General features: G+C 38.7%; 1 protein-coding gene across 8 annotated transcripts in view; it reads right to left on the reverse strand.

The window, feature by feature from the left end:
- The window catches only part of pam (peptidylglycine alpha-amidating monooxygenase), a 214,056-nt gene that overhangs the window by 48,546 nt on the left and 138,311 nt on the right, over positions 1-27,199 (reverse strand). For 6 of the 8 annotated variants that reach the window (XM_048595160.1, XM_048595161.1, XM_048595157.1 and 3 more), the window contains 5 exons: positions 26,217-26,293; positions 25,315-25,418; positions 15,458-15,639; positions 14,460-14,531; positions 5,859-6,170 (listed from right to left, as the gene is read on the reverse strand). In XM_048595160.1, coding sequence (XP_048451117.1) covers positions 5,859-6,170; positions 14,460-14,531; positions 15,458-15,639; positions 25,315-25,418; positions 26,217-26,293 — 747 coding nt within the window. The remainder of the gene's footprint in view (positions 1-5,858; positions 6,171-14,459; positions 14,532-15,457; positions 15,640-25,314; positions 25,419-26,216; positions 26,294-27,199) is intronic. The other 2 variants (XM_048595165.1, XM_048595163.1) reach the window with 1 other exon arrangement.

The raw sequence follows: 27,199 nt of genomic DNA on the forward strand, positions 1-27,199 counted from the left end.
TGTGTCCATGTAGTGCAGTCACCCACAACACTGTTTAGAAAGATCTTCCAGGATTTTGACCCAGTAACTCTGAAGGAATATAATGTATTCAAAGTCAGGATGTATGCACCATGGAAGGGAACTTGCAGGTGGTGATATTCCCTCACATATGCTATCCTTATCCTTTTAAGTCATAGAGGTCACAGGTTTGGAAGGTGCAGTCAAAGGAACCTTGCTGAGTTACTGAAATGTACCTTGCAAACAGTACACAGCGCCTTGGTGGAGGGAATGAATTTTAAGGTAGTAAATGGGGTGTTGTTAATCAAGCAAGCTGCTTTGTCCAAGATATTATCAAGCCTTTTGAGTGCTGTAGGAGCTGCACTTGTTAAGGCAAGTGGACCATGTTCCATCTCACTCCTGACCCTTGCCTTGTAAATGAAAGACAGGCTTGTGGGAGTCAAATGGAGAATTACTCACCACAGAACTCCCAGTCTTTGAGCTACGTGCGGCCACAATATTTGTATTGGTGGTCTCATTCAGTTTCTGGTCAGTAGCAACCCCCAGGATATTGATACTGTGGATTCAGCAATATTAATGCCATTGAATATCGGACAAAGTGGTTGGATTTTCTCATTGGAGATGCGCATTTCTGCGTACCGTTCCTGCTCATTTCTTGGCACTTGTGTAAAATGAATGTTACTTGTTTTCCAGGACATCAGCTTACTGATTTCCCAGCCGACTAAACCCTCTGTGAACTGCTTCCAATGCAATATGTCCCTCCAGGATTAAGGTGGCCAAAACTGTATACAGTATAAAGTTTTAGCAAAGATTTGCAGCTCGGGTTGTGGGTGAAGTTGCTGACTTGCTCGCTGACGTTACCTAGCATGGTGACAAAACATCTGAATGAAAACAAGCCAGCGCAGCGTGCAAGTCAACAACCTCACTATACACAGTATTCAAAGTGTGGACTCATCTGGCAAAAGCAAAACATGTCTACTTATAAACTTCAATCCCCATGCAAAAAAGGCAACATACCATTTACCTTCCTAATTGCTCATTATAGCTCCATGATAACCCCTTGAGTTTCATGTGCAAAGGCTCCAAGTTCCATCTGCAGTGCAGCATTCTGTGGTATCCTTATAATTAACATTGTTTTGTTACTCTTCCTGCAAAAGTGGACAAGCTCACATTTTTCCACACCATACTGCAACTATCAATTAAAATTGTGCCTCCTCACATAACATATCTAAATCCCTTTGCTGCCTCACTACCTCTACTTAACTTTCTTTCTAGCTATCTTGGTCTCAACAGCAAATATAGCAACCAAATATTTGATCTCTTCCTCCAAGTCATTGATATAGCTTGTAAATAGGCCCCAACATTAACTACTGTTGCATTCCACTTGTTACAGTTTACCATCCTGAAAATGACCCATTTTCTAGAGTGTGCTTCCTGTTGGCTAGTCAGTTAACTATCTATTTTAACAGATCACGTCCAACACCACAAGCTCTTATTTTGTTTGGTGACCTTCTATGTGGTACTTATGAAATGCTTTTTGGTAATCCAAATAAACTATATACTGATTTCTCTTTACCCCCTCTCTTGTTACGTCCTTAAAGGGCATTAATTAATTTGTGAAACACAAGTTCTCTTTCACAAAACCATGTTCACGCTTCCTAATTGTATTTTTACTTCCTAACTGTCCTGCTACTCTCTCTTTAATAACGGTGTCTAGCTTATTCCCAATGACAGGCATTAGGCTATTGAGCCTACAGTTTCCTACTTTCAGTCTTTGTCTTTCCTAAACAGATATGTTACATTTGCTTTTTCCAATCCATGGGAACCTTTCTGCAATCTGGGGAATTCTAAAATATTACAGACAAAGCATCTGTTTCTGAAAATCTCTCTTAAAAATGTGGACAGATTCTTGATCAGTAAGGGAATCATGGGTTATTGGGAAAGGGCAGGAAAGTGGAGGTGAGAAGTAGCATATCAGACATGATTCTATTGAATGGTGGAGCAGGCTAGGGGGGCTGAATGGCCCACTCATGTTCCTAAATAAAAACCAAAAGAATGGCCCACTCATGTTCCTGTTTCTTATGGTCTAAAACCCTATGAAATAAACCACTGGAATTGTCAGACTTTAGCCTCATTATTACTCCCATTACTTTTCCTCTGCTGATAGCGATTGCTCCCAAGTTCCTCGTCAGATGCATTAGAACGAGAACCAGGAACTGTCACAGATGTTATATGCCAAATATTTTCTTTTGGTTATTGTATTTGTGATGGAAGCAATAGGATATCACACAAGAGTCCAGGTGTAGATATTGCTTGAAAAAGAGCACTCAAGTTGGATTTCTACAACTACGTTCCTAAACCTTCAACTGATTACCTAGGTAATGTAAACAAATGCATTTCTTCACAGATTGAGGATACGACAATTGCAAGGGCTTGCCCACAGACATTCCTTTAAATATGTTAATATGGTGCATCATAATCAACCTCTTAATTTAGAAATCATAGCCACACTATTCTCAAATGCATGGTGCCACTAGAAAATGTAATAGAGTAATCCAGGACAAAAGCAAAATACAAAAATGAAACAGAGCCAACGTCCCAACACAAGTGTCAAGATAAACCATCTACGGTCTTTTGTACTATTCCAAAGAACTACAGTCAGCTAACTTTAATATGGTGGCCATATGCCCATGCCACACTGAATATAGCTTAGTTGCCTTAAAATCCAGCCTGGCTGAATGCAAGCGATGAAGGTGTTGGGAAGCTCCAGAAATGCAGACGAAGAACTCTGAAAATCCCCAGAAAAATGTTTTTATTGTCCTTCATTTCCATTTTCAAGGTGATCAACGCATATTCCAAGAGTGATGACCAGAGACACGAGCCCATAAAAAAAATGGGACAGTGAAAATGACGGCTAACACCAAACCTGGAATATTCAATGCTATGCCTAATAGCTAGTCAATCCTTGAATCAGAAGAATCTTGGGAAATGGCTTTCAATTGAAACTGAGATTGCAATCTTTGACTTGCAATAATTGGAAGAGAAACCCTCAGTTGTCAATCTGATAATTCAAAATAATTTTAAGGTGGAATCAGTGCAGATTTTGTATTGTTGTCTCCTGTGATTTTCCACCTCCATTTTAAATAATTAAAATTTTAAACTATTGTGGAGCATTAATCGAATGTCCCAATGTGACACTAGCAGCGCAGAGCCAAAATGTAAAATTTAGTCATTTGTCATAAACAGTAGCATTCATACAAATTAAATTATAATAGTAGAGCCAAAATTCTGACCTGAGGATATTTACTAATTCAATCATTCCGTAACAAAGCTAAACACAACAAAGTCACCATTATGAATGAATTACACCTGTATTAATTGTGAAAAGGTCTGATTTAAGATAGGACAGTAATTTAACGATTACCAAAATTTCTATTCAATTTTTAAAGATAACTTTCACAGCCTTATTATTTTATGTTTCCTGCTTCAGTTTGTAAGCAGTTAATTCCAGCTCTTATAATTACAGCTGTGGCTCTATAACCAGTAAATTGGAGTTGACTTGCATTGCTTGGGACACTCAAAGTGGTCCGTTCTATAGTTTTTCTTGAAGCAGCAATTCACTTCCATTTGCTAATTCCAATAGGTGGCTCAGTAGGGACTAATAGAAGACTTAAATACCACACAAAGTCACCATATGACTTCAATGATCCTGTTTAAAAACTCATTAGTGTCCATCTATACTATGTGTCATTAAAATGACTATGGCATGTAGCAGTTTGGAACACGTTGATTAAAAAAGAAATTGCTGCAGATCAAGGTTTGACTAGCCAGAATGTTTTTCACACAAAATAACACCTTTGCTGAGATTTAAAAAGCAGCAGTAGATCTTTTGAAAAATAAGATTTTGATTAAAAGTTATACACTATTTAGACAGAACCTGACATTTATAGGATATAAATTTGATTACATCATGTAATGTCAATTTGACAAATATGAACAAATCTTCTTGATAAAATCACAATAAGTCAAACAATGCCATGCAAGAAAACAGCAAAAACACAGAATAGTAGTTCATTGTCACACATACATATTAGTCATTTTAAAAAATACTATAACAGCCAGTAGTTTATTAGAAGGTAACACTGAACACATTCAATACAGCAGAACTCACAACACATCACAAGCTGTGAAACCACTAAACTAACTTTCATATAAACCTGAAGGGAATAAGTCAGTGTGTCAACAGATGCAAGGTTTATATATTAAAGTCAGTGACTTTATTACAGACTTATATGGATCCTCCTTACATGAATAAATCTTTCAAAACTTTTAAAGCAGCAAATCATGTCTCGCTAACTTGATTGAGTGCTTTGAAGTAACAAAAAGGATTGATGAGGGCAGAGCAGTGGACATGATCTATATGGACTTCAGTAAGGTGTTCGACAAGGTTCCTCCTGGTACGCTGGTTTGCAAGGTTAGATCACATGGAATACAGGGAGAACTAACTGGATACTGAACTAGCTCATAGGAAGAAGACACAGGGTGGTGGTGGTGATGGAGGGTTGCTTTTCAGGCTAGAGGCCTGTGACCACTAGTATGCCACAAGAATGGGTTCTGGGTCTACGGAGTTTTGTCACTTATATAAAAGGATTTGGATGTGAACATAGGAGGTTTGGTTAGTAAATGTGCAGATGACACCAAAATTGGAGGTGTAGTGGACAGTGAAGGTTACCTCAGAGTACAACGGAATCTTGATCAGATGGGCCAATGAGTCGAGGTGTGGCAGAGGGTGTTTCATTTAGATAAATGTGAGGTGTTGCATTTTGGAAAGGCAAATTAGGGCAGGACTTATATATTTAATGGTAAGGTCCTGGGGAGTATTGCTAAACGAACAGATCTTGGGTGCAGATTCATTGTTCCTTGTAAGTGGAGTTGCAGGTAGACAGGATAGTGAAGGTGGTGTTTGGTATGCTTGCCTTTATTGGTCAACGCAATGAGTGTAGGAGTTGGGAGTCATGTTGTTGTTGTACAGGACATTAGTTAGGCCATTTTTGGAATAATCAACCAATTCAGGTCTCCCTGCCATAGGAAGGATGTTGTGAAACTTGAAAGGGCTCAGAAAGGGTTTATAAGGATGTTGCCAGGGTTGGAGGGTTTGGGTTACAGGGAGAGGCTGAATAGGCTGGGGCTATTTTCCTTGGAGGGTCAGTGGCTGAGGGGTGGCCTTATAGACGTTTTTAAAATCATGAGGGGCATGGATAGGGTGAATAGCCAAGGTCTTTTCCCCAGGGTGGGGGAGTCCAAAACTAGAAGGCACAGGTTTAGGGTGAGAGGGGAAAGTTTTAAAAGGGACCTAAAGGGCAACTTTTTCATGCAGAGCATGGCACGTGTATGGAATGAGCTGCCAGAGGAAATGGTGGAGGCTGGTTAATTACAACATTTAAAAGGCAGATGGGTATATGAATAGGAAGGGTTTAGAGGGATATGGGCCAAATGCTGGGACTATATTTGTCTAGGATATCTGGTCAGCATGGACCAGTTGGACTGAAGGGTCTGTTTCCGTGCTGTACATCTCTATGACTCTAAGTATCAAACAAAATACAATTTAAAGCAAATATTTTAGAAAGTTAGCAAGTCATCTCTAAGAAAAACTACAACTGCAAAACAACTTTTATAAATTACCCATTAGTTACAAACTTTTGTTGTGCAATAAACAATGTAATACCTGGCTCAAAATTTATCAATTTGCACTTAATACTCATAGTGAAAATAATAAATTACTTTTCTAAATAAACTGGTAATCCCTTCAGATTATGATGAGACTAAAAGCATGACAGACGTCCATACACAGCCTGACCCACCTCCACTGTTTTCAATTTCTCTGCTGTTGAACCCAGATCTAGGCTGCAAAGTTGGTAATTTATTGCCAGCAGGCCTTACAGTGGTTTGTATCCTGTGGAATTTGTGAACTCTGTCTCTTATTAGGACAGGGTCAGATCTTTCATCAAGATTCAAGAACTCCTTCGGACCAGAAGTCAGGTCCTTTTTTTGCACCACATTAGCAATTGCAGCAACTAGGTCGGATTCTGCCTTGTGAGTAGGATTGTACTTATGGACATGAACCACATCTTCTCGTTCTCCCAGGAGCTTGGAAATTAGTGCATAAAAGTTACCTGCATAGAGATTGCAAGGAAACAGAACAGAAAAGAAACAAAACAGAAGTAGTGAGAAAACAGAAAAGAGGATGCAAAAAGATAAATAAGCTGCTCAGGACAATGTAACGGGCAGGATAGTAACAGGATAGTAGCAATTATTTTAAATGTTATTAAAAGAATTGCAACATACATTATTTATCAAACTGGGATTACGGAAATCAGTAAATAACCTTTGCCTCCATCTGATAACAGAGGTTAGAAATAGACATAAAGTTGACTATAACAATCAGTCCACTCATCACTGTGAATGCATAATTATGCCCATATTGAAAGATTAATGACTGTAATGCAAACCCTCCTAGGAAACGTTATCTGAATATTAATATGATTCACTTGATCATTAATATTTGACCAAACAAGAACATAGATATTTTTCCTTGAATTTCTGTCTTTCTTTGTTTCCTTTCTGTAGGAGAGTATATCCAATAATGTTCCTAATCTATGCAATAGGTCCACAACCGTAATCCATAGTAAAATGCTTAACATCTGCATATAATACCTCGCCATCAACATGGCTGAAACTGAAAAGTAGCATGACGAATCACAGACAAGAACTTACTGCAACCTTCTGTCGCACAGTAACTTGTTGTTACACAGCAATATGCATTTCAATGTTACCATTGGATATGAAACAAATGTACTGGGCTCAAGTTATTGCAAAGGAATGCTGGTGTGATTCAAAACAAAATCTAGGAAGTGAATTAATAAATTTGTGAATTGATCACTCCAATATACTAAACTATTTTTTTTGTTACTAATTCAACTGCTCAGTCTTTTGACCACTATGACTCTGTTCTCTGGAATTCTCTTAAGTTATTTTGTTTTGCTACTATCAAAACTTTTTTTGAAAAATAATCTCCTTGACTCGGCTTTCAATATTCCTTCACTCTAACTTCTTTCATGCTCTAATTTACTTAAATACCTGAGAATGCGAGGATATTTACCTGACAGGCATACTCTATATCTCTTGTACTGGCCTTATGGTTTACATGGTTAGCTTGGATTGTTTCAACCAGATTATATTAATGAAAGGTAATTTTCTAATGCAGATTATTCACGTCCCAAAGGCTAGAATGAATCTAATTAGCTTTTGCTAAATCCAAAAAAAGGCATGATTACTGACACATCCCTATTTGTAGGCCCAGAGGAGGGACCCATGTCTTCAACAGGCCAGGCACAGACAACACTGTCCCTATCCCTCAATGTGCTTGTAAATAAGTATGCAGTGGGCACTCTGCACCACAACAAAACTTCAGCACATGAGATATGATTTTCGAAGAGCAAAATCCAAGTCACCATGGGCAGTGTTCTTGACAGCCCAGATGCATTCTGGGTCATGCAGTCTGCCCTCCAGTGCAGGCACAGCCCTTTTAATGAGCAACAAGAAATACCAACACAAAATACATTCAAGGCCCAGGAAAAGTCAACATACGAACTACCATTCAGAGAAAAGTTGCCCGGTAAATAGAATCACCAAGAAGGGGCTCCTCCCATCACAGGCTGTTTCAATGAATCCCATTCATTTTTGCTATAAAATCTATTAGCAGTAGCTGTGGGAGAGATGCAAGCTGCAACTGAAGCAGCAGCCAGCAGTTAAGAAAGGAAATGCTGGCAGTGCGGGAACCAATGAGGAAGATGATGCTGCCTTTTGTAGTGACTAAGTTGTAGAAGCTGGAATGGGAGAGAGCAGGCTTTTGGCTTTTTCTACATCCAGGAGGGGGACAGTTTTGCCAAGTCCAAGCGAAGAGAAAGAGGCTACAAGGTGAACATAAGACTGTGACTACATCAAAAGAAACTTAATCCAAAATAAGTCAGTACTTTTAGCAAGAAACCAACTCTCAAGAAAAGTTATCAATATAATTAATTTCACATATAGAAAAGCACAACAAACCAAGACATTGGACAGCATCATCAGGTGTTAACTGATGAATCAAACTCATTGGAGGCCTATCCATAAAGATTTCAAGAAAAGCAGGTTTCTGTGGAGATATCCATATCTAGTTCTTAGCTTCCTAGAATGGGTGGTTGGAAAAGGAACGTAAGTGTGGAATCACTGACCAAATAACTTGGTATCCACCATTTTAAATTCTGATTCATGAGCAATATTGATGTGACAGTAGATGGCGCCTGAGAATTGGCAACTTCGGGCTGGGTCCTGTGCTGGCAGCAATACCACCGACCTCAGTAATAGTCTTCAGCATTGGCATGGACAGTGGCGAAGGTGAATCTGTCCAGCAGCGACGGCGGTGGTATTTCTGAGCTGGCTAAGAGCTCGCACATTGATAGACTTCTCTTCAAGCTACATCTTTTAATTTGCTCTTATTCTTAAACTATCACATTGGTGCCAGTTTACAGCACAAAATGAAAGCTTTTCTCTGTATTGGATTATGTCTCATTGTAAAATACACAGGACAACATCTCATTCATTCATTCATTTCAGGCAGAAACTGAGGCCAGTGCCCTACTAAAATAGTTGCAGAAGACACAGGAGTCAAGTTTGGAGCTCGTTTGGTTTAGTTTCTCTTCTAGGAACAGCTTAGGGTAGTTCAGGAAACAAGATCCCTCAGCAGATGCGTTTTTCTTCATGATATTTCCAAAACAGGGGGTCTAGTTACAAATCAGCTGGTTATTGGAACAGGAATGGCCGAGGAATTAAATTGAAATAGTCTAAACTTAAAAGCAGGGGAAAAGGTAGATTGCAGAAATGGGCACAGTTGTATTTATTTCAAACACAATGAATTATAAATAAAGAAAGAGCTGTTTTTGGCTTTGGAATTCCAAGCTTGAGATCATGCATGACATTGCAGTATTCAACTTAATATCTGTTATGCAAAGTACCTACAATCCAAACTCTGACTAAAACAAGTATGCACCAATAACCTAAGTTAGTGGGAAGGGACATTTTTCATCATCACAGAATCCCTACAGTGTGGAAACAGGCCCTTCGGCCCAACAAGTCCACACAGACCTGAGCATCCCACCCAGACCCATTCCTCTATAACCCACCGAATCTGCACTTCCCTGAATACTATGGGCAATTTAGCATGGCCAATCCACCTAGCCTGCACATCTTTGGACTGTGGGAAGAAAGCGGAGCACCTGGAGGAAACCCACGCAAACACGGGGAGAATGTGCAAACTCCACACAGACAGTCACCCAAGGGTGGAATCAAACCCAAGTTCTTGGCGCTGTGAGGCAGCAGTGCTAACCAGTGAGCAACCGTGGCACCCCATGTATTTGCTGATTGTGAACAAAAGCAGGTCTGTTGCAATGAATTGTGTCAATGTTATTTTTGGTTAAACTGAACTCAAGAATCACACAAATTTTGAAGAAGTCCATTGTCCCCTTGCGCAAGTGCCAGCTCTCCACAAAAACATGCATTCAGACTAGTTGCTCTGTTATTTACTCCTGCCCTTGTAAGTTTTCTTTCAACAAACTACGGATTCTGATTCCACCATGTCTGTAAAACCAGTACTTTAAAGAAAATTCTCTTCTCTTGTCATTTGCATTTTTTGCATGATCTCACGTCAAAATTTCAATTTACCACATTCATTGTCATTCTGTCATTCTTACCCTCAAATACTATTTTCAAGGCTAAATGTTTTGTACAGCTCTTGAAAAATTCAGCCTGGAAAATAATACTACATTATCAAATTAGAGACGTAAATATCTTAACCACCTTTTTATTTGCAGACTGACTGCATAGTAGAGATCTCCCAGTAATAACAGCCCACATGGGACATTACCAGAGTACTAGACTTCAAAATATTAACCCTTACAATTCAGAGGACAAGTACTTGGAATGATGTAAATATTCTAAACACTGAACCCTGCAAAGGCTTTTCCACTTTTGAAGCAGAGATTACAACTGGTTATAGTTGTCAGAGGCAAGATTAGGAAGATTGCTCATCACAAAAATGCTCATCAAGATAATTGCCTCCAATTGGAGATTAATTCTGTCTCTCATTTCTTTTCCCTAAACGTTTCCCTCTCATTAATCTGAAAATCACTCGCCTATAGTTCCCAGGTTTATCCCCCACCCTTCTCAAATAATGGTACCACTACTATATTAGCTGTCCTGGTTTAAAACCCATCTGGTTCACTAAATGTTCTTTAGGGAAGGAGACTGCCATCCTTACCTGGTGTGGATTACATGTGACTCCAGACCCACAGCAACGTGGTTGACTCTCAACTGCCCTCTTGGATGGGCAATAAATGCTGGCCGAGCCAGCGACGCCCTCACCCCATAAATTAGTTTAAAGAAATAGAATAGAAGTCCTCTGGCACTGCTCCAGTGCCCAGAGAGACTTTCAAAAATTAACACCTGCAATTTCTGGCAAGATGGTGGCATAGTGGGATACTCCACCCAAAACTCCTCTGCTTCGCCTGTTCTTTCTCTTTGTCCATTTTTTCCTCTCTTTTTGGTAGTCTCGGTGCAGCCCGAGGGGAAGTGCAACTTACCTTGGTGCAGCTGGTGGAGCAGACGGGAGGCCTTGAGCGGAGTGGGACTGGTGTTGGACTGGGGTCTGGCGCGGGCGGTCGGACCACGTGGTGAGCTGCTGTTAACTGAAATCCTTTACTGGTCTGAAATGTCAATCAGTTAATTATGTTATAACTATCTTATTTTTGACTTTTTTTTTGACACTGCAAGCAGTGCTGCTAATTTCCTTTTATTCCTCTTTTGTATCCTAGGTACTTGTACCTACGATGGCGCCATTAGAAGACAGCTATTGTAAAAACTTTTCACTGTACTTCTGTATTGCAGTACATGTGACAATAAGAGGATATTCTATTCTATTCTTCTCTTGTCGCCCATAACACCTGGGATGCCTTTCATCTGGGGCTGGGGATATATTCAATTTTAAGTCCATTAAAACCCCTAATACCTCTTCCCTCTCAATTTTATTTTTTTCATCTATTTCACAGTCGTCTTTCCCAATTTCAATACTTATATTGTCCTTCTCTGTAATGAATACAGATGCAAAATACTCATTTAAAATCTCACCGATGTCTTCCAGCAGATTTTGCCATTTTGGTTCCTAATGACCCCTACTTATTCCCTTGTTATCCTCTTGCCCCTAATATTTTTATAAAATGTCTTTGGATTTTCTTTTATTTTACATTGAGTTTTGAATGCTGCCTCGCTTTCCTAATTTATTTTTTTAAGTAATCCACTGTACGTTCTATATGTCAAGGACTGAAGGTGTTTTGAGCTCTCTGTATCTATTATATATTCTATTCCTTTCCTTATCCAATCCTGTACATTCCTTCGCATCCAGACTTCATTATATTTGTTGATCCCACTCTTCACCTTTACGAGAACCTATAGGTCCTGCGCTTTCACTGTTCTTTTTCTGAAAGACAGCCAATGCTCCAAAATAGGTTTTCCTGCAAGAAGCTGCTCTCAGTCCACTTTAGCCAGATCCTGTCTTGTCATATTAAAGTCAGCCTTCCCCAACTGAGAACCTTTATTTCAGGTCCACCTTTGTCCATTTCCACGAGAACTGCACATAGTACTCCAGCCGTGGCTGAACCGAAGTTTTGTACAGCATTAACATGACCTCCCTGCTCTTATAATCTATGCCACAACTGTTAAAGGCAAATGTCTTACAATCTACCCTTCTACCTTCCGGGATATGTAGACAAGTGCATCAAGATTCCTTTATTCCTCTGAGCTTCCTAGTGCTCTGTCATTCATTGAGTACTCCCTTGTCTTATTACTTCTTCCAAAGAAATGTGAAATTCCATCTACCACTGATCTGCCCATCTCCCCAATTCATCTGTACCCTCTTATAGGCAAAGACTTTCTTCCTACTGTCAACCACTAGACCAATCTGCGTGTCATCTGCAAAAATTTACTTAAAAGCCCATCACATTTTCTTCTATATTGTTTATCAATCAGTAAGGAACCCAGCACTGATGTCTGTGGTATGCCACTGGGCACTGGCTTCCAATTACATGACCAGCCTTCTATCACAATGCTTTGCCTCCTACCACTTAGCCAATTTTGGATCCGACTTGCCAAGTTACACTGGATCCCATGTGCTTTTACATTCTTTATTGGTCTCCATTGTGGGACCTTGTCAAAGGCTTTGCTGAAATCCATGTTCTTTGCTAATACTGTTTTTCTTTTTGCTTGTTTAGGCATAGTCAACCCTAAATGCACATTCAAACATTATAATAAATATAAAGAAACTGACTCAGACATTCCTATTTCTAGATGGATTGAGGTTGCACATACCCTGGAAGTTTGATCTTTGAACAAGCATTACTGTCCCAAAAAGTCTCTGACTATAAAATAGAATAGGAGACTTCAGGTGGTTCTGACATACTTACCTGGATAGTTGTTCAGGAAATGTTAGACATAAACATCCTTCTGTGATTCCTGGGTTACTGCACAGTTGACAACAATCCACCCTCCCCCTCAAACAAAAATCATTCACACTGATGCCCTTGATTCATCTCTCATCACTCCTTGACCCCAAGTTTAACTGCCCTGAACCAGATCTATTCCCCCATATGACACCATAACTGTCTCGGACAACATCACATTACCCATCTGCCACCATACCCTCCCTCCACCACATCCATTTCCCAACCTACCCGCTTACTTTACGCAATATACCCTTTACCCACTTACCTTCTTTTTGTATTTTAGGGACATCTAAATTCTTTACCTACGGAAACATGGCATTAAATGCCATAAAAAGGGACAGTCTTCTGCACAGATTCTCTGCAGTACTCCCTCCGAGGTTTGCTGCACTGAGTTGGTTTCAAACGATCATCCTTTGAAAGATCACTCAGGAAAACTGGAGAAAGGCAACTGTATGCGTTTTTTTTTAATTCATAGTTGGAAATATGGTTTCAGGGGATATGGAGAATTGACAAAATAAAACTGAAATTGGACCCAAGACCAGCTGTAATCAAATTGAATGGCACAGTAAGTTTGACAGGCCAGATTGTTTACTCCTGCTCCTATTTCTTCTGTTCTTTAATCAGAAAATCAAGGCCACTACCTGAAGTTGTTATAGCAAGCGACTAGATCCCAAGAAGATTCCATGATTTACAATTAGGAATAAGAATTACTTGGCCCATCTAAAGAATATTCGGCGGTAAAACAATTCTATTAAGGTAACATTCTAGGTGATGAGTTTTGCTTGCAAAACTATGAGCTAGTCGATTGATGGTTCATGAATTAATTACTGGAATGTGCAGTAGCAATGTGAATGCATGCAGTCCTTTCATGGAAACAAGTATGATAGCATCAGGTGAATATCCCACATTAGCCACGATCTCACTGATACCGGAGCATTCGTCAGGCTGAATGGCCTTCTTCTGCACCTATGTTCTTATGTTGCAGTGAGTAGAATGGAAAATATACAGCAAAATGGCAGCTTCTCAACATAATTGGTTCAGATCTTGCACAGAAATAACAATGGAGCTAACAACATTTATTGTTACTTACCTGGAAATCAGACAACAACTTCCAGTGGCTGTCCATGTGCCATTAAACACGCAAATCCAGAACTTGTTATCTGAGATGCCCTGCTCCTCAAAAAGCTTCCTAAAAACAGTATTCAATATCTGACTCATCAGTGAAATACATGGAATGGGGTGATACTGTAATACTCGTATGACTGATATGAACGAATCGCTGAAAAGTAGTTAGGTCTTGTCCGTCCCAGTGGAACTTTTTTAAATGAATGATATTTTTTAAACTTTTGCCAAACACCTTCTCTTGCACTGAAAATGATCTTTTACAAACGGCACAGTCTCATTCCTACAAATTTTCGTCACCCTTGAGCAATTTAGAAAAGTTGCATTTTCTTTTTCTTATCACTTTCTTTAATTGAGCCTAGTTTTTCCTGTCTGTACCTCATTCAGCCTTGATTGACCAAAGTGGCACTTCATGGTTCAAACCTTTTCAGTGTTTTTGTGAAAAAAGTTGATTGATTGTCCAGTTCATACAGATGCCCTGCAAACAGTGTTACACTATTTTAGCTTTTTAATCTATACTAAGTGCCAGTACAAAATCTTAGAAACTGTGTGGACAAGTCAAGTACAATCTATAGGTAGCTTCAGTTGTTCACCATTGACAGGAAAGTCTGGAAGAATAAATGTTAAAATGCAGTACATTTTTTATATTCCATTATAATTTCATCTACAAGCAATTCTGTCCTGATGATTTCCAGAAAGATGAGAAAAATACTTGTTAATACTTATTATCAAAATATAGATTGCACATACCCTGGTCAAGAACCACCTCTTCCTCTCTTTTGGGTTGCTGGAGTATGACATTTTCATTTGGGTTCTCTTTAACTAGTAGTTGCATTGATGAAAAACATATTAATCAGTTATTACAATTTATTCTTTCATATATAATGTCAAAGGATTTCAAGTATATGCACTAATTTTATGAATACTGTCAAATAAAATATTTTAAAACATCTATATGACTCAAATTAGGAATAGGATCAAATAACAGAACTCCTGAATGAACATCATGGAACTTCCAAGATCAATCAGTAGAATAGGCACTATATTCCTGTCAATTGAATTTTATCTTCCAAGTTCAGCAGAAGGGCAGCTTGTTTTTGGATTTTTTTGTTGGATCTTTGTCTTTACTAAATTTTCTCAAATTCTGTAAATTAAAAATGGCCACAACCTCATACAATACAAAAAAGAACCCCAGGTTAATAGCAGACCGCAATCTGTATACCTTTATGCTGGGGAAGTAATATATCACATGCTATTCTCAAAGAAAACTAGGGAAGTTCAAACAAAAATCCAAAGCTTGAAGGCATAACATTAATGGTGAATTTATTTGGGAAGTGGGGGTTGAAATTTTATGCTTAGGTTCGTTTTACATACATATTAATAGACTATCCAACCCTCCAAGCAGCTTAGTTCAGAAAGACATTCTACTCTGCCTGATGACTAACTACTGGCTCATCTATACTAACTATACAGCGGTGGCCTCGGCAACAGTGTTTTGCAACATAACAGAAATCGAAACCTTTCAAACCCATTGAAGAGGTGTCCTTGAATGGTTAATGAACACATAACGAAGGTCCATTCATGCCAGAATTACATACTTCCTAAAATGAAAGCTTTCCACATGTATTTCATTCATTTTCTCTAATCTCTGTAATGGAACAGAATTACGACTGTAATGTTCCTAACAAAATTTCAATGCCAAGGCTGAAAGTTAATTATTCCATTAAGCTTTAATAAAGTCCATTTACCTGTATGATGTCCATGCATAGCAAGATCTGGGCTGACGGGAATTGGAATATTTGCCTCCGGAGGAATGTGTTTAAACAATTCAGGACTACCAGTTTGCATACAATATGTATGTGGCTTGGCATGCTTAGAATCCATGTAATACATAATATACAAGTTGCACATTTCATCTTTCGACGTTCTTCTGTTAACAAAGTAAAATGTTTGCTTGGTTAACATATTCAAACAGGTTTCTCATATACTCTATACAACAGCATCTAAAAGATGTTGACAAATTATCAGTACAATTATGACATACTATGTTAAAAGGAAGGAATTCTCCATTTCCCTCATGCCATCAAGAGACAAAAGATCAAAGGCTAGTTGTTTTCTTCGGAAAGGGAAGTAAAGTCAGATTGATTACTGGCTGCCTTGGCTCTCTTATGAATGCCAAGTTTATAACATTATTAGATTATTATGGTTTAACATTTGTTTTATTTCTAGGTAAAATGGAGTAATGAAGTGGATGTGACCTGCTCAGAACTGTGGCCAACGTAAGCTTGGGTAACTCGTCTGCTATGGAATAGGTGGGTTTCAGGTTGATTTACTGGGAAGAAAGTGCAAACAATGGCCATCACAGCTCAGACTAGATTGACTTGCAATCTTCAAGCTTTACGCAGAAAAGAAAAAGACGAAGTCAGCTTGCAGAGAGAAGGAGTTGCAGTCAATGTGCACAGCATAGAAAAGCATGTGTTTTGTTTGCCTGTGGATGATCAGGCAGAATGCAGGAATGAACACAGTCTCTTGTTAAAGTCATGCATGCAGTTGTATTTTATGGAATCTGGAAGATTTGTCTGAGTGTAGTTGATAGGGGATGTTGGAAAGCACATATTGTTTAAGCAGGCTTCACTGCTGGTATTTGGTTCAAAATTTCTCCAAAAAACTGGGAAAAGCCCTTTTTTGATGGTCATTCGATGGTACAGCTTGGTAAATATGAGAAAACTGGGACCAATGTTGAACTGCTGCTTGTAAAAGCGCTTATTCATTTGAAAACAAGACAAAGTATGAATGCGGTGGGGGCTTTTGATACAAATTGAAGAATAGTGCTTTTTTGTAGCTTTGCATTTTAATTGTTGAGTGAATAGTGTGTAACTAATATTGCTTTTAGTTCAGTTGTTACAGTAGGAGTCTTCAAACTTGAATCCTTGTTGTGTTATCCTTTTAGTCATCAAATGTTATTGGTCTCAATGGGGATGAAATCTTATAATGATGTACTTTCATCCTCTTGTTATAAACAAACGGGCATTATAGACAGAAAAGCTTTTTCTCATATAAACAGAAATAGTTCCATTGAACAAAACAAAACAAGAAACCACAGAAGCCAGAAATACGAAACAAAAACAAATTAGAAGAGGAACTCAGCAGTTCTGGCAGCATCTGTGGAGAGAAAGCAGAGTTAATGTTTTGGGTCCAGTGATCCTTCTCTAGTTCCACAAATTTATTTTCCTTCAGAAAGCTGCAGAAAAACAGTTGAGTCTAGTATATTTCTTATAATAGAAATAAAATGAACTTGGATAAGAAAACAGAGCTCTTAAAAATGTTGCTGCTTAAATGCACTATATTTCAAAATGGAAAATTGTTCAAATTAACTAGTTTATCCTTACGAATTAGCCTGGACTTCTGAACTACTAGTCTAGAAAAACATTTTAGCCATACATATGGTTGACCATGCAATGAGAACAATTATGATTACACAGAAGTAGCCTGGAGGGAGCTGCACCAACAATCAAGAAGCATGACACTATCTGGGCCAAAGCAACCCATTTGATTTAGACTTTAAGAATTCACTCCCTTCACCAATGATGCAGTGACAGCAGTGTATACTGTCTATATGATGAATTGCACTAAGGGTCCTTCAACAGCAGCTTTCAAACACTTGACATCTGCCACCGAGAAAGACAAAGACAGCAGATGCAAAGGAATACAACCGCATGCAAGTTTCCCTCCAAGCCACACCATCCTGACTTGGAAGGATATCACTTTTCCTTAATAGTCACTGAGGGGAAATCCCTGGAACTTCCTTCCTAATAACACTGTTGGTATACTTGGAGGGCTGAAACAGTTCAATGCAACACCCCACCACCTCCATTAGCACCTTCTCTAGTGTGCTTTCAGATGGGCAACAAATGTTGGCTTCGCCAGCAATGTCCACATCCCTTGGCTGAATTTTAAACAAAGTAATTTGATTTAAGGCAAGAACATTACTGAATTGGGCATTGTATTGCTTCTAAAAGAACTATTGAGCTAGTTGCTCTCTGCTATTTAAGTACAATTGGTACACTGATTTCTGGTGAGGGACAAAATTAAATAGCAGATCCAAACATCGATACCCGTGTTGTACTTTTCTACATTGGCATTTTACTCTATGGTTCATTGTTGATATGCTTTGAATGTTGTGAAATTGTTATATTTGAGCCCTTAGTATAAGTTAAACCTGGGCTAGAAAGTTCAGTCCAGTTATTTCAGAGTAAGTAACTTGTTAACGCTAAGTAATAATTGATACTAACCTACATCTCTGACACTGAAAATTAACAACGGTACGTGTGGGCTCACATTCCCCCAATAAATGTTATAGATTTTTAAAATGTCAATTTGAAATTTACTTTTCCTTTCTCTTTTTCCTTGGTCTCATCCATCTTTCTTTCCACTGCTTTATTTCCTTCTGAAACTGGTTTGACATTGTATTCACTCACCATAATTTACACTTCCTTTGTCTTTTAACTGTTTATTTCTGCATTATTATACCCGATTAGTTAAAGAGATACTCAGCTGATTGCACTTTTCACTCAGGTCCAGATGATCAGTTTTCAATGCTGTGTTCTTTCAGCTTGTGCTTCCAACAGTTGGCCATAAAAAAAAATCAAACACCCGAATTCTAACTAAAATCAATGTTTTTGCCACAGGAAAGTCTGGGTAATTACTATTTTTTCTCTACTACAGTACAATGGTTTTGACACATGCATTGACAGCAGAATAAACACTCTCCTTCAACTTCTGGGTGTGACACTTAACGAGTTGCATCTTTTAACAGGGGGAATGGGGTGGGGAAGGAGATAAGGTGACCAGTGGAAAAGGGTATACTGGGGTGCTTTGGAGAATAAATTGTTTAACTCTGGTCATGTGCCCACAAATACTGCCCGATTTGCTGAGCATTAGTCACCTTTTCTGTTTCCATCTCAAATTTCCAGGGTTCATTCTATTTTGCTTTTATTTCTTCCTGGTAACCCGTGAGGACATATATTTTGCTAAAAGATCTTAATATATCTGGTAATTTATTGGCATCCTCATTGTATTTGGTCTTTGCATTAATAGATATCATAGGACATAGGATGCTAGTTGGACTTAAACAATCTAAGCCAGATCTGGATACGCTAAATCTAGAGGATTCTGAATGTTTCCTGAAAGATTTGACAAATTTGGCTGAACCATCTTTTGTTTTCTCTTTAATTTGCTCCATGCAGGTGGGATGTCATTGTTGCCAGGGTGAATAAGTGAATGCAGTATGACATCAGACAAAACCATTGATGTCTTTTCACAAGAAGCAAACAATCCACCTCCGCTGCTTTAACAGACATCTGCTAGCGTTCCTACTGCTAATTAATCTGAGCACACATTTAAGAACCATAAAAATGAATGAAAATCAATTTCCCTAGATAGGAGCCCTTCAATGTGTTTCAGTGTATGAATGATGTAAAGAAAATGATACATATTCCATCCATCTGTTAACTGATAAAAAGCTATTCAACTGTTCAGAACAAAAAAATAAATTCAGCAACAAATTGGTGTGATTATGGAATCCTGTTTTGAAATGCTTTATTTTAACCATCTTTCATTGCCTTTGCAAACACTTCAGCTTACAAAAATATTCTTCTATTATATTTGACTTAAATAATTCATTTAAATCTTCCATTACTAAGTCCTTTCAGGCACATCTTGCATGATATATGTTTAACAAGAATGACAAGCTCAAGCAAAATAAACACAAAGAATTGCAAATGACATAAATCTGAAACAGAAAAGCTCAACGGCTTCACTGAGTCCATTTTTAAACATGAAAGATGCGGGTGTCACGATTGCAGTGTGTGATGTGGGTTTGGTACATTATTTTGCAGCATATCAAAGCACCCTTAAGGGGCTGTGTGGTGCAGCGGTAGGGTCCCTACCTCTGGGCTAGAAGGTTCTGGCTCAAGTCACATGTGTCATAGGATGACTGAACAAGCTCATTAAAATAAATCACTAACTATAAATGCACTGTTAAGTCATTCTAGTGCAGGGAATTGACAGAATCTGCTTTAAAGCAAAGACCGTTCATGACACATTTCTCCATGTCACTTTCCAGCACTTCCACTTAAAAAAGTGTATTCTTTGTTAGTGCATTTGGCTACAAAGTTGTTGCCATCAATGCCATCACCATGTGCCCACACTGCAAAACTGGAACGAATGCGCCCATTACAGCACTGGATGTAACACACTCTTTGTTGTTGCCTCTTCCTCACTATCACTCTGACTGCCCCTTGACTGTCTCCTTTGCAGTCCTACTGAATAGCCTTCCTGCTCCGGGCTGCTCCCCTCTCCACGGGTCATCTAGTGGGCAGCATCCCTCACAGCCCATCTCGCCAATTTGCTCAGCATGTGGGGCAGCAGTGAAGTTGGGGATGAGGCAGGAAGGATGCTTTCTGAGCACTCCTCTGTGTCAATGGCTTTTTAATTTATTTCAAGTTACAACATAGCATAAACTAAGTATAAAATCATTTTACAAGTCCTAGGGTGTTATCAGTCGTAATGCACCCAGTGTTACTGCGATGGGTGACACCCCCTTCAGTTGCTGTAATAAAATGTAACCTTAAATCAAATAAATCAATTCTTTACATTTGGATCACGTTTGGAGGCCATTTTTGTTTTAAAGCTCTAACTGTCAAAAGTACGCAGAGCGTACTTCTGTAGTCGGGGGAATTCTGCAAATTTCATTCCAGTTGCCAAATGCTCTATTCCAGCCTGCAATGGGTAGAAAAGCTGCTTGATGTTCCTGTAAATAACAGCCCTGGTCTTTAGAGTTACAAGTGCCAGTTATCATCTGTCTTTAGAGGCTTCATTTAAGTGTTTTATATGAAATGAAGATTTTGAAGAATAAGAAAGCGTAAACCACCTTATCCCTCAAACTCAGCAGAGAGGATGAGGCACGCTCAACCCTTTAAACACAGTGTTCTGTAAATTGCTTGGTACCTCAGGCAAATCTAGTTTTCCTTCCTAGGCAGATGGATCTGAAATGGCATGGAGGAAAGACAGGCGGTAACAATTTACCTTGCTCCAGAGTTTCTCATGTGGTGTGATACTCTCAGAATTGTTACAGAGCAGAAGGCAACCATCTGGACCACTGTGTCTGCACTGGCTCTCTGAGCATTTTTAACTCTGCCAATCTCTTTCCACTCCCTGTAATCCTACACATGGTCCATAAAACAACATTTCTGCATCTAGCCTCAAGTTGCATCATGATTTTGAAGACTTCTTTCAAATCTCCTGTTAACCTTCTTCTGTGCAAGGAAAACAGTCTCAACTTCTTCAATCTTTGCTTATAACTGAAATGACTCAACCCTGGAACCATTCTTTTAAATCTTTCCATATTCTCTCCAATGTATTCATATCCTTCCTATAGTGATGCAGCTAGAACTGTATTTGATACTCCAGCTGAGACCTAACCAGTGCCTTACATATCACCTTATCCTGGAGTTCAACTGTCACCTGTCATTTTTCTCTTCCTCTAATTCATCATCATCTCATGGCAATTGTCATTCTTAATCAATGAGAAAAGAATTTCTATATTTTAGTCTAGCAACATCAACTTTTTCCATTTTTTTCTTCCTTCCTCTGAAGTGATTCAGTAACTAGGCTGCAATGAAGAAAATAACAAAAAGCGCAGCCTGCAAACATTTTGAAGAGCTCATGGTGTCAAGGAAATAAGCTAAAGAAACAAGAAGATTGCCCAGCAGGAGAACACAATAGCAGAATTGTGGAAAAAGTTGGTAATTTTAGATAAGTGATCTAGTTTTAAATGTAGGCTGCAGTGAAACTAAAGGAAAAGTTTATAAAGACAAGGCGGAAACAATTCATTGAATGGAACCTTAAAGGGGCTTGAATGATGTAGACTATGGTAAGAAGTGCAGCCTTTCTAAACATCGGGAGCAACTTGCTGCAACTCTTAATTAAACAAATTAAACAGAGAGACACTTTGGGAGGAAATACTCAACTACCTCCAAAGTAATTCCAGAGTATTAGTCAGCTGAGGGCACAACAGTCAGTGATAAAGCAATAAAACCTGTGGATACTAAACCAAGTCAGAAGAGAAGTGCACAGATCTTACAGAATTCAAGGGTGAAGAAAGCTTGACAAGATAGGATGGGCCAGGCAATGGAGGGATTCAAAAACAAGATGCATATTTTAAAATGAGACGTTTCTTGGCCAAGGTAAGTCAGCAAGCATACTGTGAACAGGATTCAGTGCAACTTAGGATACAGGTAGCAAAGCTAAAATTTCATAACCAAAACTTAGCATTGCTGTAAATCAGGAACAAAAACAGAAGTTGCTGGAAAAGCTCAGCAGGTCTGGCAGCATCTGTGAAGAAAAAATCAGAGTTAACGTTTCGGGTCCGGGTTCTAAGGGTCACCGGACCCGAAACGGTAACTCTAATTTTTTTCTTCACAGACGCTGCCAGACCTGCTGAGCTTTTCCAGTAACTTCTGTTTTTACTCACATGATGTAGTTGTTTCCAATATGACCATCTTTGGTCATTAATTCTAAGGAAATTGGACACTAAGAATAATTATACAGGATAACTAAACTTCAGTTTTTTAAATTCACTTGTGGGATTTCAGCATTGCTGGTGAGGCCAGCATTTATGTCCCATCCATTGTTGCCATGGAGAAGATGGTGGTGAGCTGCCTTTCTTAACAGCTACAGTTTGTATTGTGAGTAGACCCACAATGTCTTTAGGGAGAAAGTTCCAGGATTTCGATTCTGCAACACTGAAAGAATGGAGGTATATATCTAAGTCAGGATTGTGAGTGGCTTGGAGAGGAACCTACAAGTGGTACTGTTTCCATGTAGTTGCTGCTTTTAGATGGAAGGGATCATGGGTTGGGAAGGTGCTGTCTACAGAACCAGTGCAGTCCACCTTGTAGAAGAAATACACTGCTGCTATTGGTGGATGGAATGACTGTTTGTGGATGTGGTCCCAGTTAAATGGGCTGCTTTATCCTGGATGGTATCAAACTTCTTGTGTTGTTGGAGCTGCACTCATTCAGGCAAGTGAGGAGTATACTGTCACATTCCTGACCTGTGCCTTGTATACAGTGAACAGGCTTTGGGAAATCAGGAAATGAGTTACTCACCACAGGATTCCTAGCCTTTAACCTACTCTTGTCGCCACTGTATTTATATGGTTAATCCATTTTAGTTTCTGGTCAATAATATCCTAAAGAATGTTGATAGTGGGGAATTTGGTGATGGTAATTCCATTTAATGTCAAGGGTGATCGTTAAGATTCTCTCTTCCTGGAGATGGTCATTGCCAGGCACTTGTCTCACACAAACGCTACTTGCCACTTGTCAGCCAAAGCTTGGATATTGTGAGGGGGTGGTTGGTGCTTTCCTTGGGCTGGATGGCCAAGCTTAGGGCTCAGTGACCTCCCGTGGTTCTGGCAATTTCTCTGTTCTGACAAAAGCCCTGAGGATCCAATTACAAAAGTATAACTTGTACACCAATTCTGCATGGGAAGAAGGAATCTTCATGAAGGAAAGCCAGGGGTTTTTTCTTTTTCATTAATACGCTATGATTTAATAACTTCACTTACAGACATAGGATCAGGTTGGGGCGGCACAGTGGCTCAACGGTTAGCACTGCTGCCTCACAGTGCCAGGGACCCGGGTTCGATTCCAGCCTCGGGCGACTGTCTGTGAAGTTTGCACGTCCTCCCCGTTTCTGCATGGGTTTCCTCTGGGTGCTCCGGTTTCCTCCCACAGTCCAAAGATGTGCAGGCTAGGTGGATTGGCCATGCTAAATTGCCCATAGTTCCCAGGGATGTGTAGGTTAGGTGGGTTAGACATGTGGAATGGGTCTGGGTGGGATGTTCTTCGGAGGGGCAGTGTGGACTTGTCAGGCCGAATGGCCTGTTTCCACACTGTAGGGATTCTATGATTCTATGATTATCTTGTACACGAAAGACTGATAAAACCTTGGCATTGTGTTTGTGTAAAGTTAGTTCTGCTGTTTAGGGCTGTACAGAGACCCATACAAAAGGGATGAGTGTGCTGATCAGGTATTTCCATCCATCTCAGTGATTGTTTCCCCACTTCACCCTTCACTTGAAATTGTCAAAAATTTTCCCCTTGTAAAAGTTAACACCAACTCTAAAATTTGTCTCAAAAAACCTGACTGTTAAACACGTCAGTTAAGAGGGCAAAGTTAGTGAGCCAGATGCTCAGGGTCTTATTTTCATATTTTCTATAAGAAGAGTTTGCAATAGAGATCAAAGACATTGTTTGGCTGGAGAAGAAATCATCACTTCTCTATCCAGCTTTTAAAAGTGGGTCATGAACCCACGGCGATTCTGGAAGAATGTGAACAGGTATTATTTCACATCAGTAGCTGGATGACTGCGTGGCACTGCAACCATCCCCGGAAAAAGCGGTAGCTCCAGGTCAATCAACAGTGCAATAACAAAGATTCAAGTAACAATCCTTGTTTCTGCACTATAGAAAGTAACAAAGACATTGTTTCTTTTAATAATATACTTTCTAGTCATATGGACAACATGTAGCAATATATTGTACTATAAGCCATGAGTGGAGTTGGTTTATGTCAGTTGGTTGAAAGGCTGGTATGTGATGCAGATGCCAACAGCACAGGTTCAATCCCTATACCAGCTACAGTCACCACAAGGTCCTGCCTTCTCAACCACACCATTCCCCTCAGACATGGTGATCCTCAGGTTAAACTCACCACCAGTTGTCTCTCTCAAATGAAACAGCTCCCTCTCCCAAATTTGAGACTTCACTTTTTATAAGCCATGGCAGAATATTAACAAATTGATTTATTACCCAAGAATCATAAGAAAATATTAAATATTTTTATAAAGTACACCTAGATAATACAACTAGCTTGCGTGACAATCCTATGTCTTTAAGATATGCTTTTGTCCTGGTTTTATTTTATGAAGAGAGGTTGGGACAGAGATGCAGAGCTCAAAGCCAATAGAGTAAACAGCTTGCAAGGCCTTGGAAATTTTTTTTTAAAAAGTTGGAACAACAGAAGCAGCCTGAATGAGTGGGATCAGCTCCCACAAAAGCACAGTTTTTAGTTTAAGCTTTCTGCAGTTGCTGGGGTCTTGAAGCTAGATGTGGAAGCTTTTATTCCTCTCTCTGTTACAGCTAAAAGCTGAGGTTTTCTTGCTGTTGCTATAATTGCATGTGGGTCAAACGGTTTTACAATTTGCCTTTGCCAAGGGTGTGCTCATGGGATGTTATTATATCGTAACAGTTAGTTAGTGGTTGCCAATATGTCTATTATTTTGTTAAACATTTCGATAGAGTTATAGTTAAGCCAATTATTTTCTTTTTATTGTTTAATAAAGTGTGTTTTGCTTAACGTCGAGCAGTTTGACCAATCGAATTGTATCTGGAACGCACTTACCTTTGAAATAAGAAAAGGTTAAGGTGTGGACAATCTTCTTAATGTGTTGAGGGGGTTTTGTTTGGTCCATAACACATGACAAATAAAAACTTAAAAATGCTACGTCACTTTTTAAATGAGTCAGTTTGAGACCTACCCTATCAGTGTAACAGTTGTCCTTCCTTTTCCTGTGAACACACATCTAGCTGTAATGGTGTCACCATATTTAATATCCATTGGGTTTTCCAAATGATAGAAAGCCTGAGAAGAACATACAAAGTTCCAAAACAACATTTCAGAAAATTTTGCGGCAATTTTTTGAAGGATTGAGTGAATTACATTTTAAGTACATAGCTTTTAAACACACTGATGCAGAATTTGCTATGAAAAACTCTTTGCATTGTTAATACATAAACCAGTAGTCTGTAGCTTGGAAAAGATGGTTCAATTTACAATTTAGAAATTGTTACAATTTGATGATTTCTGCCATCACCCTCAAAAAATGGTAACTTGCCATGAGTTTCAAGAAGTTATTGTATTTGTGCACCCATTACTAATTAAGCTTGCAGAAAATTAGGTCTGCTGATTAATTTGATGTCGAGATTCATATTCGTGAAATGCCAATCAACCTTTTGAATACAGAAAGGGAATAATTTAAACAGTGATGTCTTTTTTTTAAACTGGTAGCAAATAGTTTGTATGTATTTTTCTTTACTCTTCCTTTGAATTCATGCTTTCTTAGTCCAGTATCTTCCCTTTATTATTTCCTCATGATTTGAATCACATTTAGCCTCCTTCTCTGTCGTTACTTGCTTCCTTTCACAATCCTCAAGTATCATTCATGAATGAGATGGATTAGTGGTTCTGTTGTTACTAAGTTCTCGATTGCCCTGCTGCTGTCACAGCAGCATCAGCTTACTCTTCTAGCAACTCACAGGATATAAAACTTTGAATTTAAGAGTAGTAGGATGTCTAATTAGTTGACCCACTGCAAAAAATCCGCTCCAGCAAGATTCGAGCTGACATTTTCCAATTACATATGCTTTGGAACAAACATACCTGCGGGAGTTGTGGACTCTGTCGGCCTATTAACGTCCATTTTCCATCCCTTACTCTGTATCCACTAACCACCTGACCTAAAATTACAGAAATCAAATTGAATGCACATTATTGGCACCTTAAGGAAAAAATGCATTGAAACATAAATATTTAACATTTGTTGTACCTCAGGGCACAAAAGGGCATTTTTAGAAATTATGACAGAAGGTCACAAATTAGAGATTGCATGCCTGGTTAACGTGCAGTCAGCTGAGACCAAAACAACTGGGTCATACTAATATATTACTTTCTCCACTGAGTATTGACGAAAATATATTTCTACATCTAGAAACAAAACTGCAGATTTGAACAGATTCTCACTTTTTGCCACACATCGATAGCTGTCAGAGACGTTAGACAATAATTCAGTTTATACTAGGTATTCAACACAGTTTAGCTAATTTCTTTGTTTTGAAACTTTGTTCATTGTTAATTTTGAAAATGCAGAATAACATATGTTTCAGCATAATGAATTTAAAACAATACATGAGCATATGTCTTCAGCGATATTTCTAGTTACAAGATTTTGCATGTACAACATTAACATTTTTAGGATTGACAAATTTAAACAGGGACATTAAATATTTTCTGACTTATATGGTCTGTGTTAACTATGGAGGATCTCAATCTTTATAGTTTTGAATTTTTAAATTCTTTTACCAGAAAAAGCATGCTGTTAACATATTACTGATATTATTTCACATACAATGAACATAATCCAAAGGATTTTCTGATTATACAAATTTTTTTTCCCATTGTGCAATTGTATTTTAGAAGTGACAATCAAACTTAAGTTTCAGCCAAGCATTCCATAAACTAATCATACTCAATCACTCTTACATGTAAATAATATTTGATTCCATACATCAACCTTTCAATTAAGTGATTTGAATGGTTGAATCTAAACACTTAACCCCACTTCTATAAACATCAGGCCATAACCA

The sequence above is a fragment of the Rhincodon typus genome, chromosome 3, assembly GCF_021869965.1.
Source record: "Rhincodon typus isolate 14 chromosome 3, sRhiTyp1.1, whole genome shotgun sequence".
NCBI classification, from domain to species: Eukaryota; Metazoa; Chordata; class Chondrichthyes; order Orectolobiformes; family Rhincodontidae; genus Rhincodon; species Rhincodon typus.